The 11,699-nt window shown below is 37.0% G+C and overlaps 1 protein-coding gene and 1 long non-coding RNA gene across 2 annotated transcripts in view; one reads left to right on the forward strand and one right to left on the reverse strand.

Moving 5' to 3' along the window:
* LOC109244228 (eukaryotic translation initiation factor 2 subunit beta-like) overlaps positions 1-4,617 on the reverse strand; it is a 5,679-nt gene extending 1,062 nt beyond the window's left edge. The window contains exons 1-9 of the mRNA XM_019411286.1: positions 4,507-4,617; positions 4,172-4,239; positions 2,654-2,762; positions 2,406-2,458; positions 1,907-1,961; positions 1,734-1,822; positions 1,503-1,648; positions 340-482; positions 92-177 (exon numbers count right to left, since the gene is read on the reverse strand). Coding sequence (XP_019266831.1) covers positions 92-177; positions 340-482; positions 1,503-1,648; positions 1,734-1,822; positions 1,907-1,961; positions 2,406-2,458; positions 2,654-2,762; positions 4,172-4,231 — 741 coding nt within the window. The 5' untranslated portion in view covers positions 4,232-4,239; positions 4,507-4,617. The remainder of the gene's footprint in view (positions 1-91; positions 178-339; positions 483-1,502; positions 1,649-1,733; positions 1,823-1,906; positions 1,962-2,405; positions 2,459-2,653; positions 2,763-4,171; positions 4,240-4,506) is intronic.
* A 1,246-nt stretch (positions 4,618-5,863) lies between these two features.
* LOC109244229 lies at positions 5,864-9,831 on the forward strand. Its single transcript, XR_002070680.1, has 2 exons — positions 5,864-6,597; positions 9,433-9,831. It is a non-coding gene; the product is annotated as an uncharacterized LOC109244229 (long non-coding RNA).
* Positions 9,832-11,699: the final 1,868 nt, after the last annotated feature.

Genomic DNA, 11,699 nt, shown 5'->3' on the forward strand with positions numbered 1-11,699 from the left:
GGGGGGGGGGGACACAAGTTACAAATCTGTTCATTTTTCTCATGCATTTATGGGTGTAAGAGAATAAATCACAAGCTTTCTAGTACAATACCTTCTCACATCTAAGGAAGAAAAGACGGTTCTCCTTTGAAAGAATAGTATCCGGACTTTTACAGCCATTGCAGATGACATACTCATCTGGAAATAAGAGGAATGCTCAACAACAGGTTGTAGTAGTTCAATTGAACTTAAAGTGCATAATAAACCACAATTATAGATAGAGCAATGTTTAAGAAAGTTCAGGGAAGAAACTGTCCTCCAATAACTGCACACCAATCACAAATGACAACAGGAACTTACTGACATAGCGCCGCAAGATTCCTTCAAAGTTCTTAGGAGCAAATCTTCCCTTGATAACCAATCTTTGCTGTCCATCAAGTGATCCACTTGTTCCCATTTCAGCCAGCAAGAAAGTCATAACATGCTCCGGCTGTCTGTGCATCCTATAGATAGGCACCAATAGCTCAAGAATTTAATGAGGGAAAATACACTAACACATAAATAATGACACCTGCTCCTAGCACATGACATCTACCATGGTTGACACACTACAATAAATAAGAACTTTTCGCATAAACTATCAACAAGCGCGTCCAAATTGATCCACAAATAAAATATAAGCCATGAGCCAATGCTTTTACTAAACAAACTCTGTACCTACACAAACAATTGTAAGTTACGTCCTCCAAAGTTCTTATTCTCCATATCGAGTATGATTATGATAAATAGATTGAAAACAAAAAACACTTGTAAATAGTTAGTAGAGGTATACCAAAAGATTATATCCCTTCGCGACACTTCCTTTGTGCAAATGATATATGCAATGTTTGAACTAACTTCAACTCTTATGATCCAAGCAGTAGTTTCCCTCTAAAAATGTATAGAATACAATATAAAGTCAGGAAGTTAAATGCCAAACGGAAGTTATTGCATATCATTTGGTAATGTCTTTAATTTTGAACCCATAAGGGCAGGTTTGTTTTTATTGTTAACCCACAAAGGTAGGTTTTAATAACCACCCATACTGACATTCAACTTTTATACAAATCTAGAGCACCATGGGTTGTTTCAAACAAACAAGATCCTACCGTGTGCTAGAATTTGCACGAACCCTACCCAACTAAAGAACATTATAGTCATAGCAAATTGTACAGGTCCAGAAACTACTCTGCATCATAGTTTATTATGCATCCTCGGGAATACAACTGTAAGTACAGGGAAGATGCTAAATCACAGAAATCTTAGTAACTGTTGAAATTACCAACTGCTGTGAAGCCACAGTACCAAATCAACATAACGACCCCTGAAGAAAGAACAAACCAAAAAGAGAAAGGCAAAAGAAACACACACAGACAAAAGAAGGCACGATCACCAAGATCAACGATAAAATGAAAGAAATGGCAAAAAGCTAAAAATAGAAGGGGAAAAGTGAAGAAAGTTTTGGCAAGAGAAAAAGATCTTACGTCTTGCAAAGATCCATGAAATTCACAAAAACAGTTTTCTTTGTTCCTTCACGAAGGACTTGAGGAGGCCTCATAACTGTCCTACGCCTATCTCCAGCAAGCTCGGGATTATTCTCACGGAGAATGTTGAATACTCTGCCCAAAAGCTGCAGGAACAGAAGTAATCTGTGAAAATCCCTCTAGGTTGCTAAACAGGTATTTAGAGAAGAATACAAGGCAACAACCAAACACCTCCTCGTATTCATAATCTCGATCACTTCCTTCCCAAGGATAATGATGTAGAACAATTCCTTCAGCTTCTTCATCATCTCCAAAATGATCTAGTAGTAGAGAATGGAGTATATCTCAGATGCCATTGAAACGTTGTAAATTGTCAAATCAAGAAACGTAGGACAAAATCTTACCATCCACATCATCAGCCACATTTTCCTTCTCGTCGTTCAGGAGGTCAGTGTGTGCCTGCAAAAATTCCAAATGGTACCACACTTAGTGACAAATGATCAACAATATTACTCCTGTGGTTTTCTATCTCAAGGAATTCCACAAAAACCTTTTGTGGAAGCAATAAAGCTCAACTCCAAAGTAACTATTTTTCGTCAATTTCAATATTGAAGAGGGGACAAAAAAACAGAAGAATGCTAGCACAAATCGCTTTTACTTGATGAAATTACAAGATATCAGAAAATATTTCCTTTCACTAGTCCCACCTTTTCTAGCTTCAACCACAACTACATCTGATAGTCTCTAAGTGTAAACAAAAACTTCTGTTTTCATGGACACCAGGCCATTATGTGATTTCAAGAGTTTCTTTCAGAAAGTGCCTTAATGCCACAAAAGTAGGAAGAAGGGTGCAAAATACAACTAAATTTAATTGGTTCCACCTTGGAAAGAGAAAAAACTAACCGGTTTCTTCTTCTTCTTTTTACCAGAAAATGCAGTCTCAAGTCCCTCAGAAACTGCATAGTAACAGATTAGAAAGACAAAGCAAATTCAAGACCTCCCATTTCTATACTAGCCCTAATTCTTTGAATTGTATATTCTTTGTATGAAAAGAAGAGAGTGGCAAAGGGTTGGCATGGTCACTGCTACATCACCTCTCTTGAGATAGAGGAAAAATTTGGACTCATTAGAAATTCTTGATATCAACATACCAGATAAACTTTCAGTTTTCTCAGCCAAGCTATCAACCAAGTCATCTGCAGGATCTTGAATTACAACCTTCTTCTTTTTTTTCTTTTTTGTAGGATCAAAAGGAGCAATCTGTAAAAGAATAGTACATACAGAGATGGAAGATAGAGAAATAGTAAGTAATTGCACAGAGAAAAGTTTCAGTATGATCTTAGCAAAACATTGAACTTGAACATGGAACATCCTTATCCACCCATCTGCTTATTTATCTATTGTGAGGGGTGAGCAAGGAGGGTGTGTTTTCTGGGACAAAACATTTGAAGGAAAAAAAAGTAGAAAATGAAATCACTCTCCCACTCCCACACAGCACGCTTCCCTCCTGATCCTAATCATCCAATCAAATTAAATCAATTAAACAAAACATTCAAAATTTAAATAATAAAAAAATGAGGAAAGTGGTACATCAGTCACGGTTTTCAGATTCTAGTTTTGTGTGTCTTCCTGGAATGTCATAAACATACAATGAAGAGTTGGATTTACCTAATATTAATTAAATTGATTACCTAGTATTTGTTTTGCTTTCCGGTAAGGGTAATTTACACAGCATTCATGTAGCCAAACTAGACTAGGGCGTTACTTTATTTTGCTTCATAGTCAGGCACTTCTACAGAAACCAAACTGACAGATTGAAGCTAGAAAGTCATCGGAAAAAAAAAATCAGCTTCTCTATCTCATGAGATTATAATACTTGAAGATGACAGAAAATCGTCAACTGAATATCAAGTCCACAACTAGAGGATATAACACCTCGTGTACGCTGGGAGTAAAGTCTTCTAATACGTTTCTCAAAAGCAAGGAAAAGATAAAAGTTCTTTTATATCTTTAAACAGAAGTATCAACTAAGCCCTACACCTTCAACTCCACACTGGTGGATGTGTATACATTGCAACCCCCCATCGAACATCACCACTTGCCCTTCTAGTACGTTATAGAAAATTTAAAAAATTAAAAAAAATAAGGTTTCTGCTGCTTCTTATGGCGGCAGCAAAAAGAAGCTGTATGTCTACACTTTCTGTAACATCCCCTATCAGATTATCCTTTGTCTGGCATCACACACCAAACGAAGACCTAGTCCTCAGTAGTAAATTAGCATTAAGGGTAACATGAATCTTTTTACACAAAAATCTCATATTGGCTGCTATTCCATCCCATTACTCACCAAGAATCAAAAAATGCAAATATAAGAAAAGCCATTAGATTTGAAGATATCCACAAGTTACCACCACTATAGCTAAAGAAACCAGCAGAAGGAAAAACACTTTTGAGTTTTGACAAGATGGGAATTGAGATGAGCCAAGAATAATAACATGACAATGTAATCAAGACAATTATTATGTTATCACAAAAAAAAAAAAAAAAAAGATAATGTAACTCGAAAATCTTCTATGAGAACCTCTAATATAATGTTCTAATAAACCTCAGTGCATTACTAAGATAGTGAAATACCAAACAGCAAAATAGAAAGAGAGAAATAAACTTACATCAGCAACCTCATCCTGCAACTCCCCCTTCATCTCCTTTAGATTTTCTTCTTCAGCCATTGTTTCAACTACCATCAACCAATATTAATAACAAAAAAACCAGTAAATCTTATTCCGAATTTTTTTTTTTTTTAAAAAAAAAAAAACGCTCCTAAAAAGTACTTTAAGAACAAAATGCAGCTCCTCAAAATAAATCTTACTCCCAATTGGTTACTATCAGCACTTAACACAGAAACCCTAACTGAAGAAATTTATAGGAAGAAACTGTTGACAAAACTTATGGGTGATAAAAGAGGAATAACCTAGAAGACAAAATCAGACGAATGAAAAGCTACCTTCTTCAGTTTTGCTTCTGCCGAAAAATGCAATGCTATGTCACTGTTTTTGCTGTAGGCATTTGATGCTTAAACACAAACCTCTATTGCCCCGAGGAGTTTACTTGGTCTGGGCTACTTATTTTTATGATTTGGGCCGAAAGAAAGCCCTTGGTTTTAGGCATGATACAAATTAAAAGGTAGCCACTCTTAGGGCTGTTGTTTAAAATATAGCCACGTTTGCAACATAGTTGAAAATAATCACAACTTAAAAATACAGCAGAAACATGCTTTTTTGAAAGTTTAAGAAAATTATTGTAGTTCAGTTTCCTGAACATCAATGAAAACTATCTGAACCTCAGGAAAATTGCTTGAACTTTGAGGAAAAGTGCTTAAGTTAATTATGGCAGTTTGACTTTCAAGAAAATTGTATGCATAAAGTTTGTACTCACTATTAAAAATAATATTTCATAATTTTGTCTATGAGATCCATTCTTTTTCTTGTTTGGGCAAAAAAGTAGTAGTAGAATAAACATAACAAGTGCCTGCTTATTTAAGTTGTGACTGTTATTCAATTACTTTAAAAACATCATTTATATCCAAATAGCATTTCTAAAAGTGAATATCCGTGAAAATTACCCAATGAATTTGAAAACTCCAAGCTTCAACCCTTAAAATAACTCCGCATTATAGTTACTTTTCTCTCTAGCAAATATGGACGCATCGGCCCCTATCTCCAAATTAGATTTTAGTGTTCTCCTTATTATTCTAAAATTTTAAATTTTAAATCATATGTTAACTACATTGAAAATAATAAACTTTATTATTTACAGGTTTTCTCTCTCTCTCTCCTCTCTCTCTCTCCACTGCCCTAACGGCAACATTGTCGTTGCGCCATTGCTGCGTCCCTCCACCAACATAGTAACCGGCGCCGCCAATCAGGTAAGAACCCTCTTCGCCTTCTTTTTCTCTTTCCCTTTCCCTCTCTCATTCTTCTTCTTGCTTCTCTTTCTGCCTCTCTTTTCCTTCCTCTTCCTCGCCTACTTTCTTCTCCCGATTATCCTGCCCCTTTCTGACCGAAATCCAGTGTTGGTGACATAAGCCTGCAGCGTCTCCGATCACCTACTCCCCCTGTTTCTCTCTCTCCATCCCTCTTTCTTCCCCTTTATTCAGGTGTGTATGGGTGAACTATATCAGGGCAAGGCTAACACGTGCTCTTTTCTGGTGAACTATAGACCAAATTCGCGTACTTAACCAAAAAGATTGAGCGCGTAAAACCTACCTATATTTTGTCTAAATCATTATTTGAGCCCACGTGTCAAGATTTATTCTATTTTCTTTATTTTTCTTATTTTAATAAATAAAAAGAAAAGAGAAACAAGGCAACAGGCCCTTCACTCCCAATTGAACCCCTACCATCCCGCGTTGTCCCCCACCTGAACACCGTTATCCCCGTTGGCCTCCGCCACACCCCTTCTCTTATTCTTCCCTACTTACTTTTCTCGTGTTTTGTACTTCCATTATTTTTCTACCCAAATCCCATTCCTTTCCGTTTATTCCCAAAGTTACTACATAGCCACATTCTACACCGGTGACTCCATTGTCACCATCTAATCTTTGCTAAATTCTTCTTAAATTAGAAGTTACCGGTGATTTATATTGAACAGTTATTTTGTTGATTTTGTTTGTGGTTTTGGTAATTAGCTTAAATACTTGTATCTTGAATTTTGATTTTGGCATCTTTATGGTAAAGTTTCTATTTCACAAAAAATGGGGTTGGGTGTTTGTATATTGCTCTGTCGGTGATAGATCCCGTTTTTCCCCTATAAGTTGTGTGATTTATGGGTTATTTTCTGCATGATTTTATGATTTTTTGTTCTTAGCTTTTTTTGGTGGTTCAATGGGTCTTAATTGCAGTTTGACTAGTGAAGTTTGAACTTTGTATTTGAAACAGAGGTAGATTTTGCTGGGACAAAGTAGTAATTTTGATTTTTGAAGGTCTTGGGGGTGATGGCATCACCCATGGTGTAAAGTAATTTTATTATTTCACAGGTTTACTCTCTCTCTCCCTCTTCACTGCCCTAGCGACAACATTGTCGTTGCGCCAATCAGGTAAGAATCCTCTTCGCCTTCTTTTTCTCTTTCCCTTTCCCTCTCTCATTCTTTTTCTTGCTTCTCTTTCTGTCTCACTTTTCCCTCCTCTTCCTCGCCTGCTTTCTTCTCCCGAATATCCTACCTCTTTCTGACCAAAATCTAGTGTTGGTGACATAAGCCGATAGCGTCTCCGATCACCTATTCCCCATGTTTCTCTCTCTCCCTCCCTCTTTCTTCCCCTTTATTCGGGTGTGTATGGGTGATCTATATCAGGGCAAGGCTAACACATGCTTTTTCTAGTGAAAATTCGGATATGCGATAGAGCATGAATACCCTTAGAGATAAAGTTTCAGCGAGTGAACATCCCCCCAGTGGTTGCCCGTTCAGGTCCACCGAACCCATCTGCGTCCAGCCCATTTTGACGTGCCCTAGGTCCTCCTTCGGCGACTACTGGTTTCAGTGATTACTTTAAGGATAGCATCACCTTGGAAGCCAGGTTCTATCTTTCTTGCTCAGTATTTGCGGTTTCGCGGGTTCTTTCTTTTTTGATTGCTGGTTTCTTTCCTTGTTCTTGGCAGTTTTGCCCGGTTGTAGTTATTTAGCGGCTTAATTCTCGTTATTTTTTTGGCATGTTCGTATCTAATTGTTAGTTGCTACTTCGCCTGTCGTAGTTGCACGTTTGAATTTGTTTCATATAGTTGGTAATTACTTAGCTATTCATATTGGTTCATAATTATTTGGCTGCTTTGTTATAGAAACTAAGTGCCCTTGTTTAAGTTCTGTTCTGGCCTGCTTTATTGACTGCCTATCGCTTTTCCTGATTAGTGCCTATAGTTTTAGTTATATTCATATATTTTATCATGTCATGCTTGTTTGTTTTCTTCCCAATCTTTATTGTCTTTTAGCTGTTTTGAATTGTTGTATTTTGCGTAATATTTCCTTTAATGATAGCTTACCCTGTTAGAGTAGTCTTTTATCTAGTGATAGTTTACCCTTAAGTATAGCGCCTTTAGTGAGAGATAGTAGAATAAGGTCTTGTCCTCATATGGGGCGGGACGCGGGGGGCAAGGGGGTGTCTAGGCTAAGAACTGGATCCTGGAACATAGGAACTCTAATGGAAAAATCTATAGAGTTAATGAAGATTCTCTAGAAGAAGAAGATCAACATAGCTTGTATCCATGAGACTAGGTGGACGGGTTCTAAGGCAAGGGATATGGACGGGTTTAAGATGTGGTATCGGGAGGCTTGAAGTGTATGAACGGGGTAGGTATCTTGGTTGATAGAAATCTTAGGGGACAGGTGGTGGAGATTAAAAGGGTGAACGATAGGTTGAAGACTGTTAAACTGGTTGTTGGGAGGCTTACTATCAATGTTATTAGTGCTTACGCACCCAAAGGGGCTAGGATGAGGAGGTCAATAAACGCTTCTGGGAGGATTTGAATAAGGTGGTGCATGGTATTTGTGCTCCAAGACGTTGTTCATAGGAGGATATATCAATGGCCACATTAGGACCACCTCCGAGGGTTATGATGATGTGCATGGCAACTTCAGTTTTGGAGGTAGCAACAAAGGCGAAACCTCGTTACTAGATTCGCTAAAGCCTTTAATTTAGTGATAGCTAACTCGAGCTACCAGAAAAGAGAGAAGCACTTGGTCACCTTGCAGAATACAGTGTGTTGACACCCAATTTTGGACCTCCATATTTAAAAATTAACATCTGCAAGCTTCCTAGTCATTGGTAAAATTATAGTCTTTTGCCACAATTTTAACACAATTTATTGGTAGTTATCTTTGTTTTGCAAAATACAGAAACTTTTATCATTTTAAGCAATTGGTTAAATACGACCACTTTTGTGTATTTTTTTAATTTTAAAGCAATTTATTGGTAGTTGTCATACTTCCCAAAATATTAGGATTTTCTTTCAATTTGTTGTCATTTAAAAATAAAAATAATAATTACTATAATATTATTGTAGTACCTGCACTTTTAGTAAATACTGCAAGCTATAGTTTCTAATTAGATAATCATCTTACAATTCATAGCACAATCTATTAATTACATGGAAATCGGTAGAATTTATTTTAAAATGCGGATCAAACCCAGTTAGATCCAATATTCCGTCAACATCTGATGTGGATAGTGTGATGTGACAAGTCATATCAATGTGATTTGACCTTCTTTTATCTAATGGGTAAAATTCTCTACCCAATGGGTAAATACAGTAATATTTTCCTAAAGCTTAATAGCTAAGCTAACTACCCAACACTGATATACATACATACACAGATAAAATAAAAAGCACACGATATTCAGCCAATGGCTTTTACCCGTGATTTTCAATTGGTGGTTTTACTTTTGACCATATTTTTTTGTTTTTACATTACCTTTATTTTTTAGTTAAATAAAAGTCACACATTTTTTCTTACACACTCATATACATACACTTGCATATATTATTTTACATAGAGGGGAAAACACGTCGTTTTTTTAAGGGAGGAAAAAACTCTAACCTTAACTTTCATCTCTCTCAAAAAATAAAAGATCTAAAAAGCTCTCATTCTCTCCGAAAGAAAGAGGCAGCTAACCCATCCTATCTCTCTATCGCCGCAGCCACCACCGGCGAGCAAGCATGGCCGGCGGCCGTCCACTTTTCTTTCCCCTTTCCCTCCTTTGACTTCACATACTGTCTCATATCCTCACCAACATTATCGTCCCTCTCTTCATTATTATGCACCGACCGACAAAACTCACTGGAAATCAGCGAACCAGCATGCCCATTTGTTGTTATTCTCTTTGGTTTTGATTTGCTTATATGAAGCACAAACCCCACTAACGTTTTTGGATTATTACAGATTCACCCACAAATTTCAGATCTAGAAGATTTGGCCGGAATTTAAATATTTCGGCTACCTCTTTGCGCGTGTCGTTTTGGAGTTGCTCCGGTGTTTATTGTCGTGGTAGTAACGCCGTCTCCAGATGTTAACTCTACCGTTAATCCCCTTGAATCTGGTGGAAACCATTTTCTCCGACGACCTTCACGTTATTGGATTTTTTTTACTGCCTGGCGAACTTTCCATTCCGGCATGTTTTTGACTGGGCTGGCTTTGAAGAAATGTTTTTGCTTAGCTTTGTCTGTTCTTAGGGATATACCATCGTTCTGTGATATTTTGTTGTAGTGATTTATTTCGAAGCGGTACATATTGATGAGACTGATAAGATTAGAATATTACAATGACAAATTTGGATTTAAACCGATGAAAATAACCCCGAGTTATTGAGGCCATGACCCTCCGAACTGGGCCTAAAAATAAATGAGGTGATAATGATAACTTATCGGAAAAGAAAAGACGAGAAACATAACGAACCAACACCTTCGGAAGGCGTCACAGTTGGCCATCATAGTTGCAACCAAGGTGGCATTTTGGCTTCTTTGGACATTAGATATTCAAGTAGTAATCTGATAATGATTTCTTATTGAAAAGGTTACAAAACAAAGAAGAATTCATAACATCTACAAGAATTCCAACGTTAGCAACCAAAATTTCAACGAGATTTCTTTGCACCTTAGCAACGTGAGATTTTGCGATTCTAAGGGAGTACGGTGCAATCTTTTCCAAAAATATCATACACATTTTTCCCTACTCCAGGTATGTTAAGGCTAAGCTCTTCCTTCATTTTTTCATGATCCCGTAATTACACAAGTTTGATAACGAGGCATAAAGAAAAATTCATGTCCCGGAATTTACATATATTTTTCCTAGTCTTGTAAGTAAAATATTCAATTGAGTATTTCCTTCTTCCAGTCAAGCGAGCAGAGAGTCTATATATACAGTATTACAATATTTTTATTACCATCGAGCTATAATATGGGCAGACCCTATTGTGCAACCTCTGATGAGATGGTTAGATATATACCGAGCCTACTGTGGAAGAGCGCCTATGAGCGAGCCCAGTTGGACGAGATACAGAGCCTAGTATGGCAGAGCGCCTATGAGCGAGCCTACTACGGCAGAGCAGTTATATATATACCGAGCCTTATAAGGCCGACCGCAATACAATTATGCTGAGATGTATAGCTTGTAGTGATTGTACATTGTGCTATTTATGTAGTAGTGTTCTAGAAGATTAGTTAAGTGAGCTATGTGACAGCTATACTGTTAGCTAGTTTGTCATATTAAAGTTAGTGGAGGTTAGAATTAACTAGTATATAAATAGGCTTGTACATATCATTTCTTAAGATTGAGTTTCTGTTAATAAGAAAAAGATATTTTCCCTTCCAGCTCCTTCTCTCTCTATCTAGAAGATTCCATTCAGTAAGCTTCCATCACTCATCAATGGCAGACCTAGGTCTTATTTTAACATGGTATCAGAGCTCGGTTCACTGCGATTCGAGCTGATGAGTCTCTAAATTCTTCAAATTCCTCTTCAATTCGTCATTTCTCCTTTTTCTTCGTTGTGTTCTCACTCCTTTTCTAACCCTAATTTATCCTCTGCTCTTTGTTTTTTTTGTCAAAATGGCCATCGATAGTCCTGAAAGTACAGCTGGAACATCACATGCAAACAATCAATTGCTTGATTATAATAATCCATTGTATGTTCATCCATCCGATACACCTGGTGTTTCACTTGTTTCGCAACTGTTGATAGGGACAAAAAATTATTCAGAATGGAGTCGATCTATGAAGATGTCACTATTAGTGAAGAATAAGATCAGCTTCATTAATGGAACCTGTGTGCGAGAGGATTATGAGAAAGATATATTTCAACTACACCAGTGGGACAGGTGCAAAGCAATAGTACAATCGTGGATTATGAGCTCTGTTGTGAAGGAATTGAGGCGAGTAATTGTGTTTTCATCAAATGCTAAAAAGGTTAGGAAGCCCTAAAAAATCGTTTCGATAAGGTAAATGCTTCTAAGATTTACCACATGGACAAGGAAATCAGTTGTTTAACTCAAGGAATTTTTAGTATGTCAGTCTATTTCTCAAAGTTAAATGACCTATGGGACGAATTTGAATCACTTATCCCTTTCCCCGACTGTGATTGTGAAAAATCTAAGACTTTTGTTGAATTTCTACATACACAAAAGCTTGTGAAGTTCTTAATAGGGTTAAACGAA

Source organism: Nicotiana attenuata, unplaced genomic scaffold, assembly GCF_001879085.1.
Source record: "Nicotiana attenuata strain UT unplaced genomic scaffold, NIATTr2, whole genome shotgun sequence".
Lineage (NCBI taxonomy): Eukaryota > Viridiplantae > Streptophyta > Magnoliopsida > Solanales > Solanaceae > Nicotiana > Nicotiana attenuata.